The sequence below is a fragment of the Haemaphysalis longicornis genome, unplaced genomic scaffold, assembly GCF_048455015.1.
Source record: "Haemaphysalis longicornis isolate Haplotype H1 unplaced genomic scaffold, Haemaphysalis longicornis Haplotype H1 scaffold_9, whole genome shotgun sequence".
In the NCBI taxonomy this organism is placed as follows: Eukaryota; Metazoa; Arthropoda; class Arachnida; order Ixodida; family Ixodidae; genus Haemaphysalis; species Haemaphysalis longicornis.
Window position 1 is genome coordinate 126,291,542 of NW_027526460.1, and position 18,781 is coordinate 126,310,322.

General features: G+C 52.5%; 1 protein-coding gene across 1 annotated transcript; it reads right to left on the reverse strand.

The window, feature by feature from the left end:
* Positions 1–2,846: 2,846 nt before the first annotated feature.
* LOC144152378 (palmitoyltransferase ZDHHC15A-like) lies at positions 2,847–13,850 on the reverse strand. The gene is made up of 3 exons (XM_077683647.1): positions 13,065–13,850; positions 12,262–12,579; positions 2,847–3,573 (listed from the first exon to the last, which is right to left on the reverse strand). Exons 1-3 carry the CDS (start codon positions 13,508–13,510, stop codon positions 3,096–3,098), a joined length of 1,242 nt encoding a protein of 413 aa, XP_077539773.1. The 5' UTR covers positions 13,511–13,850; the 3' UTR covers positions 2,847–3,095.
* Between the last annotated feature and the right edge of the window lie 4,931 nt (positions 13,851–18,781).

The window sequence follows — 18,781 nt, forward strand, 5'->3', positions numbered from 1 at the left end:
ATTTAAGTTTGTTGAGGGCAATGGCGTTATTGCCTTTGTTATTAATTTGCAGGCCCAGCACGCGGATGGTCTCCACTTCGGATATCTGAGTGCCGCACAAACTAATATGAATTTTAGGTACTTCTACCTTATCCCGGGTGATGTGAAGCAGCTCGGATTTCGCCGGCGCGCACTTGAGCCCGCATTCATCAGCGTACGTGTGCACTAAAGTAGCCGCTGCCTGGAGGGTTTCCTCGGTTTGTCCGACGCTTCCGCTTGTCGCCCACAAAGTAATATCGTCCAGCAAAACAAAAAAAAAAATGCCTAGCGCTCGTGTGTGCGTGTCCCGCGTCGGCCGCACAATGTCCTCTGCGCACGTGTGTCAAGCCAAGCATACCATCTTAGGCAGATTGGTCAAGATTGCGGCGACCACGTAGCAGTTAAAAAAACAAGAAAATGCCGAGTGCTCGTGTGTTCGTGCATCGCGGCGACCGCCCAGCGTCCCCAGCACGCGTTTGTTACGCCAACCATACCCAATTAGGGAGATTGGCCAAGGCTGGTAAAAAAACCAGCTCCAGCTCCAACGTTCGCCGTACGTCATAGCGCACGCCCCTTCAAGGTGGTGTCCAATGGTTATCCCTTCAAAAAATATGAAATATGCTCGCACTTATAGCAACAAATCGGCGCAATCGTGAAGGTTACGTACAGCTTCGCGACATTCAAGTATTACGCGTTAGTGTGAGCTGCCTTCATTTTCTTTTTTCATTTGGACACATTCACTCTCCTCAACTGCATAGAACAATAATTGACGTCTGAGGCAGCTAAATAATCACTGATGGCGCACTAATAGCTTTAGTGGAAGCAATCCACCCACCTCTGAAAAGGGGACAACTTCTCTCCAAAACGTACTGTACACAGTTAAATTGCGGATGAACGACTTATACCTTCTTGCAATGTTTCCGCGTGGAATTGTCATTGTCAAACTTCCGGGCACTGCTCGTCACAGGACGACCCGTGCCTATATGAACATACAAACCCTGCTTGCAACACCGAACAATTGTGGTTTTCGAACCTTCACGTGTAAAATGAGCATATTACATCGTGTATACTAGGAAGTGGATATTCAGAGACCGAGGCTCGAAGCGAGGTTTATTGTACAGCTGCAGTCGCTAGAAGGGCGACCACGCCATGATGATGAGTATGTACAGAAATGAAGATGGGGAAGCAGAGGCGTAGTAGCTATTGCTGATGATTATGTACAGGTGACGCTGAATGGCTAGTACCGTCCATAGTCCAATCGCTGATGACCACTTTCAGGATTGTAAACAACGCTAACAGTATGTGTATTCTTATGTCGCTCTCGCCCTAACCCAAACCAGGGCGCCAGACTTTCCCCTTCATAAAGGTCATTCATTCATTTATATAATGCATGTTACCTTTTAAACCAGAGATTTGGTTCATTATTACAGTACATGTAAATGAAAATCACTTATCGCAGTTTTATGCATACCAGGAGATAATTTCGACAATGCATATTCGCCAACCTCGGAGACTCGCAGTTTTCGCCCCCCGTGGTACACGCTAAACATTTTTACATGGTTAGCGGGTTCTGAGCTTGTCGCCTGCCTTCCATCGTATACTACGAGAAACCCGGCTGACGACCTCGGGGAGAGAGAAGAGGTCGATATGGATGGCCGGTTCCAGATTCCTCTGACTCCCCTGTATTGATTTTTAAAGAGAAAGATGCGCTATATAGTAAGTTTGTCTGCTTTCTCCTTTCTACGTTCTGTTTAAAACTGTTCTGTACAGAGTCATTTAACATATTGTTTAGGTTCGTCGGGAAGCACCTATGATGTTCATCTATCACCGCGTATTTCTTTGCAAAACCGAGTCATCCGTATCATTAATTTCAGCCATTCGAGAGAGAGTACTCCACATTTATATTTTGACCTTCGAATCCTACCCCTTATTTTGAATATAAAATAAAAATGTCCTTTTTGCTCTTTCGCGCAACAAATAATGAATTGTTCCACAACTGGATTGACCAGCCGTTACTTTTTAACCCCAACCGCACCCGCTTTTCTGAACACAATAACCTAATTCTGCCGAAAATTCACTCTAACTACATCAAGCAAACTCCCGTATTCGCAGCCATTCCAATATGGAATGAACAACCCACCCCACTTAAATCAATTCACTGTCCCCATTTATTCCGAAACCAATTGAAATGTTTCCTATTATCTACCTTGGCGTAATGTATAAATGTGTTTCCATTGTAGCTCTATTTTTTGCAGTGCTTCCGTAATTATGTGCAACCTTTTTGACTGCAGTGTTTGGTGTGCATTTGTTCGTATTGCTACAAATGGATAAAATGGCTGACAGAATCAAGCGCGCGGGGCCCGGGGCACGTGTTTATGTCGTCGTCTTAATGCTAGCCGGCTGACCAGGAAACGCGGCACGTATCCATCACTTAGAGATTTTACCAAGTGCAATAACCGGTACACATCTTAAACAGGGGATTGCCCTGCTTAACACGCAATCCACGCGACATTTTATACAGATATGACTGATTTCTGCCTGTTTTTGTTCATTTTCTTTTGATGTGTTGTTTACTTGCTGCCTTCTCATACGCACCTCCTCACAGGAGGTCCCCCCGACAGTTTAACTACGGGACCTCCTCCTATATTATCACTTGTACCCACTTTCAAAACATGTGAAAATACACTTCAACTTCAACTTCTTTTAAGGAGCGCTATTCAAACTAGCCTTGGTTTCCTCCGAGCTAGTACGATAAATAGGCTGTCTGCTCAAAAAATCCTCCAGTTTCCAGAGACAGCACGGTGCTTCTTATTTTCGCTTGCCCCGTCGTTTCGAAACGACCCCTGCAATTAAACACGCCACAACTAAAGAAACAGATAAACTGAGAGAGAAGGTTCCTTGTTGTTACGTGTAATTTACACGCGCCGCTTTTGCTGTCAGCACTTCTCTATTACACGGCAAGCAATGTCTAGTCGAGAGTAACAAGAATATTGCGACGATGGTTCTTGTCCTCATGAAATTTCGTGGAATTTTCGCCCCCCGTGCTAACTGGGCGGAAATGGGCCCGTCCGGTAAAATCATTGGACTTCCACCGAAGTGAGTGAAGCTGGCACATCCTGGGGGCTCCTCTTACTCGAGGAATGAATCAGGGACGCGACCCGTTCCCCGTACGTGCCGATGCTGGCGGCGAGGGCCGGCAGGGGCGCGCCACCGTCGGGCACCAAGGTCAGTGAAAGGGCCCGGCACGCACTCTCTGCCGAAGGTCGCCCGAACGAAGAGACCACGGTCGCTTCGCCACTTGGCGGTATCTTCGAGAAAGAAGCTACGACGGTAGGACCTGGGAGATCCTTCACGACCAGCGGTGACGTAGGCATGAGGACGATGGGCCTGGGGACCACGATCGAGACCCCTTTCAAGGCGTTCCGGTCCGGCTGTAGCCTGGTGGGGAAGTGGGCGCCGTCGCCTAGCGCAGTAAACACAGGGAGGAGCCAGAGGGCCTTGCGCCGACCGAACACCTCGGCGAAGTTGTCCCGCCAGCCGACGTCGAACGAGTCCCTGGGCCACAGGAGCGACACACGAGAAACATTTCGTCCTGTCAGAAATTTCGTGCCCATGCATCTTCCTCCACGGTAAAGCGTGAAACACAATCGGCCATTGTTGCATAGTCGACACACACACACGGTGCGGGGACGACAGACGAGACCGGCACTGGGGACTGAACCTTTTATTCGTCCGAAAACCGAGAGAGAGAGAGAGAGAGAGAACATCTTTATTGGCCGGCTAAATTAGTCGCAGATACCAGCCTCCTGTAGGGGAGGCAGCATCTATGACTGCTGGCGTTGAAGGGCCTCCATCGCGAACTGGACGGCTCCCCGTTGAGAGTCTAAGTCTTCCTTGCCCACCGCACGAGCAAGATGGGGTGGAAGCGCGTCTGTTGGGTCCGGAGTCACAGCACATGTCCATAGCATGTGCGCCATAGTAGCGCGACTAGCACTGCACAGCACACACACGTCACTCGGCTGTAGTTCGGGGTGGACGTGTTTCGCCCATACAGGGGTCCACGTCGCACGCACTTGTAATTGTCTGAACAGTACTGCCTCTTGCCTAGAGAGGTTCGAGTGAGGCCCAGGGTATCGTCTCCGGGAGTCCCGGAAGCACTTCAGTACCTCCCCGTACGTAGTAATCGGGTTGAAGTCTTCACCTTCGTTGTCGTGATCGTCCACTGGAGCAGGGGAGACCGAGCCGGCGTTGCGTCTAGTGAGCGCACTCGCCATCCGGTCCGCGTCCTCGTTGCGGTTCGTTTCGGGTCCCACTGTGCCCATGTGGGCTGGGAACCACTTGATGCACACCGTTGTCTGTGATGACCGTAGGGCCCCGCACACCCTCACAACACTCGGGTGCACCTTGTTCTCGGCGAAACGCAGGACGGCCGTCCGGGAGTCGCTGAGGACGGTGGTGCAGTTAGGGTTGGAGAGAGCCAGCGCGATGGCCAGCTCTTCCGCTTGTTCAGTGGATGATGCCACGATGCTGCCGGCCGTGTAGAGCTCACCGGTGGTGGCTGCGACGACGGCGGCGGCGTACGTGTTCTTGCGGTCCGGGTACCTGGCCACGTCCACGTAGAAGGCCCCGGTGTCGTTGGAGTGAGTGGTTGTAAGTGCCCGCGCTCGAGCGAGCCGTCTTTCGTTGTTCTCCCCTGGACTCATGTGGCGGGGAAGTGGGGCGACCTGCAGCTTGCGCAGTAGGTCCCGCGGAAGCGGCAGCCAGTCCCTACCTTCCTGCAGCCTCGGTTGATATCCTATCCTTTGTAGTATTGCCCTGCCCGTTCGGGTCTGCGCGAGACGTGTAAGCTGCGCGGTTTGCTGCGCCTCGACTATCTCGCCTAGTGTATTATGCACACCTAGCTCAAGGAGCCGTTCATTATTAGTGTGGTTGTAAAGACCAAGTGCAGCTTTGTGTGCCTTGCGTATGAGCGCCTCCAGCTTTCTACGCTCGAGGTCGGTCCAGTCATGAAAGGCCGCGACATAGGCCAGGTGGCTGATGGCGAAAGACTGTACGAGTTTGAGCAGGTTGTGCTCTCTCATGCCAGCGTATTTGGTTGAAATCTTCTTAATTAAGCTTATGGCTCTGGAGACCTTGGAATCCAGTAGCTTAACGGTGTGGCCGTTGTAGCGTAGCTCTTCGATGTGGAGGCCCAGGACACGCAAGGTGCTGACTCTTGGGATGGTAGTACCGTCACCCGCATGGAGCTGTATGTCAGGTGCGCTGTCGGATCTGAACTTGCGGCGTGGCAGTAGTAGGAGCAGTTCTGACTTGGCTGGGGAGCACTGGAGGCCCGTGCCTTGCAGTTGGTCTTCAACGACGTCGATGGCTTGCTGCAGGGACGCCTCGATCTCGCCGTCACTGCCACCCGTCACCCAGAGGGTGATATCATCGGCATAGATCGTGTGTTTGACTTTCGGGAGGGCGCGGAGGCGTTCGGCCACTCCAATCATTACTAGGTTGAACAGCGTCGGCGAGATCACGGCCCCCTGCGGTGTGCCTATGCTCCCCAACGTCTTGGTTGGTAGCTCCAGATCCCCTGCCACGATGGTGGTGGTACGGGCTGTGAGGAAGTCCTTGATGTAGTTGAATGTGCGTTCTCCCATGTTGAGGTGGGAGACTTGCTGTAGAATCGCCGAGTGGTGGATGGTGTCGAAGGCACTCTTCAAATCGAGACCGAGTATGGCCCGGTTGTCCATGGGGCTTGTGGTCGTCGACGGTTTGTCAATGATCTCGTGCTTGATGAGGAGCATGGCGTCCTGTGTGCTCAGCCCTGCCCGGAATCCCAGCATGGTATCCGGGTAGAGGTTGTTCTCTTCCAGGTAGTCTTGCCACCGGTTGAGCAGCACGTGCTCGAGGGCCTTGCCGATACACGATGTTAGTGAAATCGGGCGAAGGTTCTCGATGCTTGGTGGTTTGCCGGGCTTGGGGATGAGTACTGTCCGTGCCTCTTTCCACTTGCGGGGTAAGGCTCCGTTTCGCCAGCAGTGATTGAAGAACTTTGTGAGTGCTGTGATCGCCCCGTCGCTAAGGTTGCGTAGCGCCTTGTTAGAGACACAGTCGGGTCCCGCCGCGGACTTGCTGTTGATCTTCTGTAAGACCGCTCGTACCTCCCATTCTTCAATGTCTGTGTCGAGCTTAGGCTTGGAGTCGCCCGTGTAACTCGGCAGAGAAGAGGGTGGCGTTGCCGGTAGATACTTGTCGTTGAGGCGCTTGCACACCTCGTCGTCACCTAGCTCTTTTCGAGCTTTAAGCAAGGTACGTGCCAGGGTGTGTTGTTGCGTGCCCTTGGTTTGACTGTCGTCCAGCAGGTGACGGAGTAAGTGCCATGTGCGACTCTTATGTATTTGACCGTCTGCCTCCTGACAGATCGCATGCCATTGTTGGCGACACAGCACGGCACAGTGCTTTTCAATTTCTCGGTTGAGTAGGGCTATGCGCTTGCGGAGCTTGCGGTTATGCCGCTGACTCTTCCATCTTCGCTTTAGTGAGTTCCGTGCCTCAAGTAAGTGCGCTAGCCGGCTGTCCATGTTGGGCATGTCGTCCGTCGTCTCTAGCTCCGTGGTAGCTCGCTGGACCTCGGTGAGTAGTGCCTTCGTTCACTCTTCTATGTCGTCGATGTGGTCGGGAATGGTCTCCAGGTTGGTACGGAAACTGTTCCAGTCCGTGAGTTTCTGTGTTCGGGGAGGGGCAACGTGACTGTTGAGAGGGATAATGATCTCGATTACACAATGGTCACTGCCGAGTGTCTCCAGGGTGTTTCGCCACCGCACTTTCGTGTTGTTGCTGAAAGCCAGGTCGGGGTTGGTGTCCCGTTGTACGAATGTGCCGTGCCTGGTAGGAGTGGATATGTCATTGATGAGGTGGTAGTCGGCGTCCCGGGTCTCCTCTAGGAGGTTCCGGCCCTTCGCCGTCGTGCGCTGGTAGCCCCATGTGGTGTGTTGAGCATTGAAGTCGCCACAGATCAATGTAGTGTTGTCCCCCGCAAGCTGCTTGATCTTGCGAATAAGGGTACCGTAGCGCTGTGATGAGTACTTAGGCTTGGTGTAGATATTAGTGATGTAGATGTGCTCCTTGTGCTTCCTGTTCCTCTTGCCGACGACCACTTCAATCGTAAGATGTTCGGTGTTCGTCGTATGCTTGAGGTCGTGCTCCAAGTATACTATTCCCTTCTTTACCAGGGTACAGACTCCACCTCTTGACCGGGCCCACTTCTCTGTGGACTTGGGAACTGAGGTAGCGTAGGAGCGGTACCCTGGTATCTTCGGGGAGACTTCACAGTGTGTCTCTTGCAGGAGGATTACGTCCGGTTGTCTTGTAGCGTGTTTGATGGCTTGAATGAGCACTGCCTTCTTTCCGTGAGTACCGTTCATGTTCCATTGCCATATTATCAATTCCGTTGGCGGGGTCCTGGTCATTACGGTTGACTGGTTGTTCGTTGCTGTGGTGCCATTAAGTTCTTCTCTATTAAATTGAAGACCTTTTCCATGCTTGCAAACCGGGCCTCTATGTTTGAGGACGGCGCCCGGGCCTCCAGGTTGGTGAATTTGACGACCATGTCTGCCATTGTGGCTTCTATGGTTGAGAGCCGCTTGTTGATTGACTCAGCCTGCTTGTCAGAGTCTTCATCCTGCCAAGTGGATCGTTCGTTAATGCGTCGTAGTGCGCGTTTCTTGGCCTTTAAGGCCCTTCGTTTCGCCCTAGGCTCTGACATATCTTCTATAATCTCTTCCGGGGAGCTATCTTCTGTCGTAGTATAGGTGGGGGTAGGACTGTGTTTGGGCAAAGCCTCCACGATGGGTTCCGGCAAGGCCGTTCTCGGGGGTGGTAGTGTTTGGAAAGCCTGAGGCTGGGGCATTTGCCTGTGTTCGCCGATCAGGAGCATCTCGACCTTGCGGTTCAACTCCTGGATGAGGCTGTCTTGTTCCGCCATTCTTTCCCGCAGGCGAGAATTCTCTCCGCGCATTTGCTGTAATTCCGCCTCGAGCTGTCTGACTCGAGGATCCGAGGCGTTGTTGTTAGAGCGAGGAGCCGTAGTTCCATTAGCCACCGTGGCCCATGTATTGCCTGTGCACGGCGTTGCTTGGCTGTTCTTATTGCTCTCCACGCCGTTGCCTGCAGCTGCTCTCACGTCAGCGCTGACGTTCGCCCTTTGTGTGTTTTCGCGGGCTTTCGGCTGCAGATGTGGACAATTTTCCACTGTCGGCTGTGGCATCTGTTTCTTAGTAACCGACCTTTGCTGTTCCTTCTCCCAGCGTCGTTGAGTTACGACGTGGGGCATCTTATATCTGTTGCGGCAACCCGTGGCGCCAGTTGGGTGAGCCCCGTTGCATAGCTTACAGCGGGGTTTGCACGTGGCTTCGTGCGCTTGATCTGGGTTAGGCTTCCCACACGCAAAGCACACTTTAGTCTCTGGGTATGGGCAAACATCTGCCCGGTGTCCTAATTTACCGCAACAGCGGCAAACTTCGTGGTGTTGTCTATAAAGGCTGCAGCGCACAATCATGGCGCCGTACTTTACGGTGTTAGGGACTTTAGTTCCTTCGAACGCTACAATAATGGTTGTAGTGTTTCCGATCCTATGAGCTTCAAGAGCTAGCGGGTTCGCTTCATTTACAATATTATCCTGTAGATCTTGGTGTGTTTCCGAGAGGTCGATGCCTCTGATCACACCTTTCGCGGTTCCGTTGGGAGCTGAGACGTACGCGAAAGTTCCATACTCCACGTTCCCTATCTGCAGCCGCTTAACTTGCACGTATTTCCGAGCGCGATCTTCACTGGGCGTGCTAACAATGATAATGTTCTGGGTAGGGTTTGTGCATATGGTGTCTATCTTAGACTCCTGCATAGTGATTCCCGCGGCCGTAATGATGGCCGTCATGAGGCGAGTGGCCTCCGTTCGGGCTACGTGTAGCCCGCCACGTGGCCGCACAATGATCTTGATCTCTTCTTTCGGTAGTGACACGGGCATGCGAGCTGCCTTGCTAATTCTAGCGGTCACCTGCCTCGCGAAACGCGAGTTACTCTTAGGCTGCGAGGCTGCCGGGGTAAGGACTGGCTTACCTGCGGGCTCCTCGGCGTGCCGGCGTTGTAGTTTCCTTCCAGCTGTGATCCAGCCGTCGTTGTCCGTTGGCGCTGCTTCTTCTCCCGCCACTATAGCGAGCGTTCGGCCTCCCTCGTGATTTAACACAACAGTCGTTTCCGTAGGTTCCATACCAGCGTTCGTTATGGTTCCCTCGAACTCCATGACTGCCGTAGCGTCGGCAGAAGTGGCTGACGTGGCCGTAAGAGCGGCCGCCATGGCGCGCTGGGCCGAGGTCGAGCTAGGCCTAAAGTAGGCTTAGCGGGGCGGCCTCGCCAGCGAACTTTAAAAGGCGATAACTTCGCGAAAAATGCGAGGACTCACCAAATTTTGGTGTCTGCAGATTCCGTAAACTAAGCCTTGCACGTTGACAATAGATTTGATTCGATGGGAGAAAAAGGTCCGGCAGAAAATGGCATAATATGCGGAGCCGATGTGAGACACGTCTGCCGAACGCCCGCACGTGCGAAACCCCCCTCCGAAAACCGAGAATTTAAGCATAGTGAAGGGAGAGGGAGTTGGAAGAAGGAAAGGGCGGGGAAAGACACATGACGCCCAGTTGATACGACACACGCCTGGCTCACACGGCGGGAGATAACACAGCTGACGATTTACAACACCCGTGTAAGTACAAAGGAGGACCTTTGCGGACCCTCTACGGTACTAAAAAACTAACCCAGAATGCTGTATTTGAATAGGTGATAGCCAGAGTCGACGAATTCTGATGCTGATAAAATACAAAAAAAAAATACATGGAGCATTCAGTGTACAAAGAAGTCGGCCTGCGTCGGTAGAATATAGACTCCTGCTTACAAATATAACATTGGTAGCTGCCGCGGTACAAGCAGTAATACTTTTATTAAAGCCTGATGTTTCCGAGACTAAGAACGGGCATGACATAATCTAATTTTCCGCATTGTTATTCTTGACGGCACAAACTGTAGACAACGAAGCCGAATTGGGTATCTTGAGCGGACATTTACAAAAAAAAAAGAAACACAAGGTCGTTGGAAGGGTGCCAAACATAATTGGAAACTTTTAACTAGTACATGTATTCGAAACGTATTAAGCGGCCCATTAGGCTGAAAAGCCGGGGCCGACGTATGCAGCAGCTAAACAACTTCTAAATTGGCCGACAGCCTAATGCGAATAAAAGAAAACTAATTGAGCGGAAAATACAATTGGATAAAATTAGGTGAAGTTTGAACCCGGGGCCGCAGGAATGGGAGTCGAGCACCATTCACCACACCAGTTTGACTCTATGACAAGGTCACTTAAGGGTCGCTTAGTACATGCGCCGTGGACGTCAGCTTAGAATGCGTCGGCAACCGATACGTGCTGTTTGCGGTGCAAATACTTGGAAGCTATTTGGCCCTTTCCTTTAGGCTCAACACTAGGTGTCGATGCGTAAATAGGCATGGCTGCATACCCACTCACGTGGATTGACCAGTGACGATGACAGCTGATGTAAGAACCTGACAGCCGCTCCATCAACTCCGATTTGGGTGCGGCTCCATATACCCACCAACAAAATCTCGCATGCCCATTCGAGGAATCACCCAGTGACGATGACAGCTGTCGCGGAAAGCTCGCGGCCGATTCACCAACTCTTATTAGCGGCGACGTCAGCATATCCGCCCGAAGAAACACTTTGTGAAACTCAATTGGCCAGTATCTCTTTCGCGTTCGTAACTCAAAAGAGGTTCATAGAAGCATATCCGCCCGAAGAAACACTTTGTGAAACTCAATTGGCCAGTATCTCTTTCGCGTTCGTAACTCAAAAGAGGTTCATAGAAGCAGCCGGGCATTTCTGGTCGATAGAAGGTGTCGACATTTTCGCAACAGCTCATCTATGCGTTCTCGCAACTAGATGCGGCTACTGTCGGCGCAGTAAAGGATTCAGCTTGGCGCATCGGTAAAAAAGATTCTCCTTGGCGTACCCAGTCCGTCGATCCATTCCACGTTACGAAGACCTGTTACATGGGGTGATAAACGAATGCAGCTGTGTATACAACAAAGGTCGAAGGTATGTACTTTGCTAGCAGACTATGCACACGTGGTATTTTTCGCTAGTTTTCCTTCAGCCGCACCTTGCTTACTTTATGCTATCTTGATAACCAACGCATACTCAACACATGATTATCAATGTATTTTCAGGGAGTTCTTGCATACGTACAGTTTGCCGACTGCAACCGAACGTGCTTGTGTCCTCAAGCGTGGGCTTAGGGCTGTCCCCGCCTTTCCGCTGCTAGATAAATGTTCGGTGGAAAGTCTTCACGGACCCGCCGCGTTAGCTCAGTGGCTGAAGCGTTGTGCTGCTGAGCACGAGGACGCGGGTTAGATTCTCAGCAGCGACGGCCGCTTTTTTTATGGAGCCTAAAAGCAAAAAACGTCCGTGTGAACGAGATTTTGGCGCATGTTGAAGATCCCCAGGTGGTCGAAATTAATCCAGAGCCTTCCACTACGGCGCACCTCTTCGACTGCGCTGCGTCGGCGTATTAAACCCTACAATCAATCGAAAAGTCTTCACGTATAGAAAACGATCTGTTCCTAAGTTCATGTCACTTTATTATAATATGCGTTCTAGCCTCCGGAAAATTACTGGTCATTAATTTTGCATTTTCTAGTATTGCATTCTTTTTTTGTGTAGGCGGCGACAATGCTGCGTGTTGAACAACCCATCGCTTTTCATTAAATTCTACGTTTTGCGAACTGATCTCTACACTAGAGCACTTATTTCTTCGCATAGAGATAAACTCAGTTTTCATGCAACCAGGTCGTATCATATGATGACGCTCCTCCTCTGCTGTTATACTGCATTTATTGGTAAGTGCCACCACCAGTGCCACACTACACTGCCACCACCCCCAAACCGGATGTCTATGTTCATATCGCGCTTTTCCCCCATTTTTTCGTGACCTCTGTACCAAGTCATGTCGAAGTTAACCAGAATATTCTTGTTGTAGCCAATATTGATGATACTCACAGGAATGGCCAAGCTTGAGAAAAACCTTGGGGTTAGAGAAGGGCTCTCACGAAGAAAACCACTGATTGTCGCGGCTCCTTCATTGAACTCCAGAGATGATGAAATGTGTACTACACATAGAGAACAGCAACATTACCTGGGGTCCTTGAAGACCGCCGGCCTGAGGCCCTCGAGCGTGGTGACGTTCGTGGCGACCATGCTGAAGTGTGTGTACAGGAAGCATGCCAGGAACAGGCCCAACACGACGCCGAACACGTACAGGAAGGTGGCGTTCAGCGTCAAGTCAGACGAGGTGTGGTTGGACCAGGCGGCCGCGACGTGTTGCGTGGCGCTGCCCACGCCGAACACGCACAGCGCCACGATGTAGAACAGTGTGAGCAGGAAGAACTTGTAGGTGCTGAAGCTTACGCAGTTGTTAAACCACACGCAGTGGTGGTCCATCTTTGGGATGCACCTGCGCCTCGCGTTAGAGAAGTAGAACAAACAATGAAAATGTTAAAGAGGCATGTACGCCTCAGCGTAGACAGCGATACCAAAAGCTCACGCCCTGGTTGAGTTCTCAGAACACGATAACGACCTTGGGCGCTGCGCGAAGTGCACGCGAACTTCATCACGACCCCGGAGCACTGTGATTAAGGCAGTGAGAATTGGGGCATTGACAGCATGACACAGCCAAAAAACCGCAAGTGGCTCTGTAGCCCCTCCAGAGGAAATGTTCGATTATGTCCACACCGGGAATATTAATGTGTAAGCCTGATTTTGGGCTCCCCCAGCCCTAACCTTGAAATGTCCTGCATTTGTACAAAAATGAATAACTAGCGGAGTTGATAAGTTATCGTTAAAATGCCCAGTCATGCGTACAGCCATTTCCGCCAGGGCTATACAAAGCCGTGAGTACGGACCCGAACCTCGAAAAAATGATGACTGCTTGTAGTTCACCTCTTGCACTGCGAGCAGTGGTGTGTCCTGTCCGGCTTGAGCAGCCTGCAGCCCTCGCAGTAGCGCACCCCTCCGTCCGCGTTGCGGGTCAGCACCCCTCGGTTCTCGGCCAGCAGCTCGAGGAACTGGCGGCGTGCTTTATCATTGGCGCACTGGCCGAGCAGCCGCAGGTCGGCGTCACTGAGTGAGAAGGAGGGCGGGATGGGTGCGGTCATGGTGACGGTCATCTGCAGGAAGGACCAAAGGCACAGCAGCAGCAGCACGTGGAACACGCCGCCGAAGGCCAGACGCTGGACATCATCCTTGAGGAGCGAGCCGCAGAACACGTACACGTACACGTAGTAGGCCCAGCCGAACAGCGACGAGCCCAGGGCCACGGGGATCCAGGCGACCAGGCGTGACTTGGAGCGGCGGCGCGACCTGCGGTGTTCACTCGAAGCCGCCATCGGGACCTCGGAGACCCTGGTTGCTTTCGGGATGGCCGAATGCCAAGTACGATCGCGATGATGATGATGATGATTACTGTCATGGCCCACATAAAACCGCGTGCACTTTTACATTGGGATGGGTAAATTAGAATAAGGTTTATTCACTCGATTAATAAATCAAACTAAAAAATAAACAAAAGAAATGGAAGTATAAATAGTGAGCAAAGAATTGGTGCAAGTACACAAGGAACGGACAATAAACGAAATATGAACTTAGCGTCAAGTGTGCAGCGATAGCGGCTGCTTTGGTGGGCGTGGTGCCCCATAATGATAAGCAGAGAGCGAGCAAGAATGGTCTTTAATGGCAGTGGTGAGGTTAGCGTGGCAGAGGCACCTAGCTTGCCACACCAGATATTAGGACAAATGAAATTGATGAATGGATGATGATGACTATCGTGACGATGTTCGCTCTCTAATGAAGCCTTATTTAAAAGCCTGATCAAGTCCTGTACCTCGGAGTAAAGTAAATAGAGCTGTGCCACTCGGGAAGCTCGTTTAGGGTTACACCACGGGACTAACACGTCAGTTCGCGTTAGTCTTCTCGAAGGCAGCTGCTGCAGGGACACTAGGAGGGATGTCGGAGATACTGTATATCGCGCGTTCGCAGATTACGCGGTTCAAGTCCTTCCGCACTGCACAAAGAGTGCATAGAGGGGGAGTGGCCTGTTTCAGCATGAAGTAATTTTTAAGCAAAAAACTTTAAGGCAGGGGTGGGGATATCCTGTTTGCGGGTAATGCCGTTCACTGCGGTCGTGATTTGCGGAGGCAGGAACATCAACGGTGGTTGTGGAGACGGCTGGCTGGTAGTACAGTGGTAGGAGGTGTTGCAGATTAGTGGCTGCGCCGAGGCCTAAGGGATGACCTTACTGCCGTTCTACGAAGCGCAATCGCCCGTGAAGGAGCTGCTGCGCGCCAAGGGCTATTGGTGCCAGCCGTCGACGCTCCACTACCGGTACCACCGTGGAAATGGTCTTGGGCACTCCAATGCGCACCCTGAGGACTTGTGCTTGCCCACTTTGCAGAGATCGTTTTTGTTTTTTGACAGGGGGTCAAGTGTACAGGGGACGGGGGTACAGTGAGGCTGTAGCATAACAATCCTACGCACAGCACATCATACAGGCGAGGAAGGGGCCGGACTGTTTAGAGCACTGCACAGGCCAGATTTTAAGGCCCAAGCCCGGCCCGAGCCCGCTTCGCGAAGCCCGAGCCCGACCCGGGCCCGTAACACCTAGCCCAAGCCCGGTCCGGGCCCGGGCAATCATAAGTGAGTGTCGCGAAATTCATGTCCCTCCTTGACGGGTTTTCTTGCCGCTCGCCATTTCTTGCCGTTCGCCGAGAGGAGCCGTACCGCAAAGCGAAGGAATGTTCTCGCCGCCATTGTCGCACCCGGGTCGGCTGGCCATGTGTTTCGGGGAGAGAGGTGGGCGAGAGTGCCGCGGCCTACTGAAGGCTGCGCCCCGGGAATTCTCGGAAGACGCGCGGCCCGGTGGACTGTGTGCGTGGTGCAGCGCGGGGTTTCCGGGGAGAATGGGCTGAGAACTGGTGGTGGCCGGACGTACGGCCGGGACGCGGCGTCGGCCTTGAGGGCTGTGCTTGGGAGGCCGAGCGACGACGGCGGTGAACTTCGGGCCCTCGAAGATTCCTCAAGGAGGCGACAGTGCGCGGCCGGAGTTCACCCAAATTGCGTCGCTGATCAGCGGCGCCCCACCACAGACGACCGACAGCCTCCGTCACCCCGGCGAGACCATCGGCCGGACCGCAGCTAAGACGTTCTCCCCTCCTCGGACTCTTCCTATTCATCTTCTGTGTTGTATTCCCCTAAGCGGACTGCACGGGCTTATCCGCCTCCTTCAGTGCACCACGCGGTATGTGTTTCTAGCGGGCCTATTGTTAGTAGTTGGGGGAAGCCTCCAACCCCGCCTATTGTATACTCTACTGTCCCCTTCATTTACTGTCGTCTTCTCCTCGGGCTCGTAACGGCGTGTACCTTTTCTTTCATTGTGATTAATGTACTTCGTGTCGGTGTCTTGGCAGCTCTGACCCCAACGGGGTGTCAACTGCATTGTTCTATTAACTCGTCAAAACTCCTGTCTGTCTGTTTCAAATTTCCTGTGAATGTGAAGTAAATGCCCGTTGTTTTGAAACTGTTTTCCCGTGCGCCGTCGCATGCCTCACGCCAGCGGCCAATCAGGCGTGGACCTATCGCCGGTTAGCAGGTCCGAACCACATTCTCGAATTCGCACGTAAGGGGGAGTTGTTTGTCGCTCCTCCCGTCCGAGACATCGGCCACTAAATTATTACCTCGTTCAATTCTGTGACAAACTGGCGGCCACTAAATTATTACCTCGCTCAATTCTGTGACAAACACGGCAGGACCGCTAACCACGATTGGCCCAGGGCGTGAGGCATAGGTTAGCACGAAGCAAGTGTTCTTTCTGCGACAGGCAGAATGAGAGATTTGGAGCGTCTAGTCGCTCTTTGTAAAGATGCGCATCGAAGGGAGCGCTCTTCAGGAATTTTTTTTTTGAGAAGAGAGAGGGAAGAGCGCGAGGGCGCCAACGGGAAGACGTGAGAGAGAGGGAGCGCGAGTCGCTTGAGTGGGAGATCGCGGTACACGATAAGGTTCGGCCGCCACGACATATGGTAGAGAAAGAGAGAAGAGATGGAATTCCTGCGCTCGAGGAGCGAGACTGGTGGTAACGGGAGCGTTCTTTCGATGGATTGAAGCGGCTTCTTTCCGGGGCACCTGTTTTATGGAATTCCCGCGCTCGAGGAGCGAGACTGGTGGTATCGGGGGTAACGGAAGCGCTCTTTCGATGGACTGAGGCGGCTTCTTTCCGGGGCACCTGTTTTACAGGTTGCCGGCTCCGACCAACCCTTGGTGCTTTGCACAGATGCCTCCAACAAGTGGAGGCGGGGTGATGTTACTGCAGTGAAAAGTAGCCGCGTTCCACCCTGGAGAATCTACGATCGGAAGTTGTTTCCGAGGGAACGCGCGTAGTCGGAAATAGAGGAGAGTCGCCTCCGGGCACTGAGATCCTTCAGCTCTTATATGTACGGGAGGACCTATTGAAATATGAGACGTGTTTGGCTGTATCACCGTGAAGCTATATGTGGGTGTATCGTTCAGCGTGCCCCGTGCCACCCTTATGTGGTCTAGTTGTTGTCAGGTTTCTGGTAGTACTTTGGGGTTCTTTTTGTTATGTCTTCAATACACATACTCATGGGTGTAGGTATTGATGTATGAATAGTGTGTGTGTTTTTTTTCTCAACTTAATGTAGTTATGTACGCGTGTGCGAATATTTGTATTTTTTTTGGTACACAGTTTCTTTGTATTGTATACATGTGTTGTACTTCTGAGTGTCGCGCCTTTTGCCTAGGCCGGGTAATTTGGGGTGATGGATTTTTTTTTTAAATGCATAGCATTTTAGTAACTCACAATGTCACGCGGCGTTGGCGTGCCTTGTCGTAGTCCGCATGCGCGTCTTGTCGTAGTCCGCATGCGCGCCTTGTCGTAGTCCGCAGCCAGGAAGAAATAAAATAACAGTTTCCGGCGCCCGGTTTCGAACCCATGACGCCGCGGGCGGAACGCAAGGTGCCCGGCGCCCTACCGACCGAGCCACGAAACCGACACACATTTCGACGCACCGAACGCGCCTTATATCCTTCACTCATTTCTCGTTTGTTTCGAAAGCGCCACAAGTTGTCCCGCGCCTCCAAAAGATGGCGACACGGGTCCCGCAATCAAGAGATACGACTTGCCGGCGCACCCCCTCGGAAATGCTGTGCATTTGATCGTGCCCCACGCGAGGGGGATGTCTTTTTGTGTGTGTGTGTACCCGAATTTCGCTTTGAATATTTGGAATGTTAATAGGGATAACATTCTTGATGGGGGGGCGGTGTCGCGAAATTCATGTCCCTCCTTGACGGGTTTTCTTGCCGCTCGCCATTTCTTGCCGTTCGCCGAGAGGAGCCGTACCGCAAAGCGAAGGAATGTTCTCGCCGCCATTGTCGCACCCGGGTCGGCTGGCCATGTGTTTCGGGGAGAGAGGTGGGCGAGAGTGCCGCGGCCTACTGAAGGCTGCGCCCCGGGAATTCTCGGAAGACGCGCGGCCCGGTGGACTGTGTGCGTGGTGCAGCGCGGGGTTTCCGGGGAGAATGGGCTGAGAACTGGTGGTGGCCGGACGTACGGCCGGGACGCGGCGTCGGCCTTGAGGGCTGTGCTTGGGAGGCCGAGCGACGACGGCGGTGAACTTCGGGCCCTCGAAGATTCCTCAAGGAGGCGACAGTGCGCGGCCGGAGTTCACCCAAATTGCGTCGCTGATCAGCGGCGCCCCACCACAGACGACCGACAGCCTCCGTCACCCCGGCGAGACCATCGGCCGGACCGCAGCTAAGACGTTCTCCCCTCCTCGGACTCTTCCTATTCATCTTCTGTGTTGTATTCCCCTAAGCGGACTGCACGGGCTTATCCGCCTCCTTCAGTGCACCACGCGGTATGTGTTTCTAGCGGGCCTATTGTTAGTAGTTGGGGGAAGCCTCCAACCCCGCCTATTGTATACTCTACTGTCCCCTTCATTTACTGTCGTCTTCTCCTCGGGCTCGTAACGGCGTGTACCTTTTCTTTCATTGTGATTAATGTACTTCGTGTCGGTGTCTTGGCAGCTCTGACCCCAACGGGGTGTCAACTGCATTGTTCTATTAACTCGTCAAAACTCCTGTCTGTCTGTTTCAAATTTCCTGTGAATGTGAAGTAAATGCCCGTTGTTTTGAAACTGTTTTCCCGTGCGCCGTCGCATGCCTCACGCCAGCGGCCAATCAGGCGTGGACCTATCGCCGGTTAGCAGGTCCGAACCACATTCTCGAATTCGCACGTAAGGGGGAGTTGTTTGTCGCTCCTCCCGTCCGAGACATCGGCCACTAAATTATTACCTCGTTCAATTCTGTGACAAACTGGCGGCCACTAAATTATTACCTCGCTCAATTCTGTGACAGTGAGCCTGGCCCGAGACCGGCCCGGGCCCGCCATCTTAAGCCCAGGCCCGGCCCGGCCCGGTAATTTACTTTTTTTTTTGGTCTAGGGAGGGCCCGCGCGTGTGTGACCAGGCCCGGTCTTTGACGCTGAAGGAAGTTTGTTTATTATATTCCTGGAGATCAGACGGAGTATCTAGTCTGTACAAGCACATCATGAACTGAAACGCAAAAAATAAGGGTTTAAAAGTGCACGT

Bases quoted from the DNA above. Each gene is read 5' to 3' on its own strand.
- LOC144152378 (XM_077683647.1), bottom strand. From the start codon at position 13,510: ATGGCGGCTTCGAGTGAACACCGCAGGTCGCGCCGCCGCTCCAAGTCA. The intron at 12,580-13,064 runs GTGAACTACAAG...CGCGAGGCGCAG, and splicing joins CACTGCTCGCAGTGCAAGAG to GTGCATCCCAAAGATGGACC. The intron at 3,574-12,261 runs GTAATGTTGCTG...CCTGTGGCCCAG, and splicing joins GCGGTCTTCAAGGACCCCAG to GGACTCGTTCGACGTCGGCT.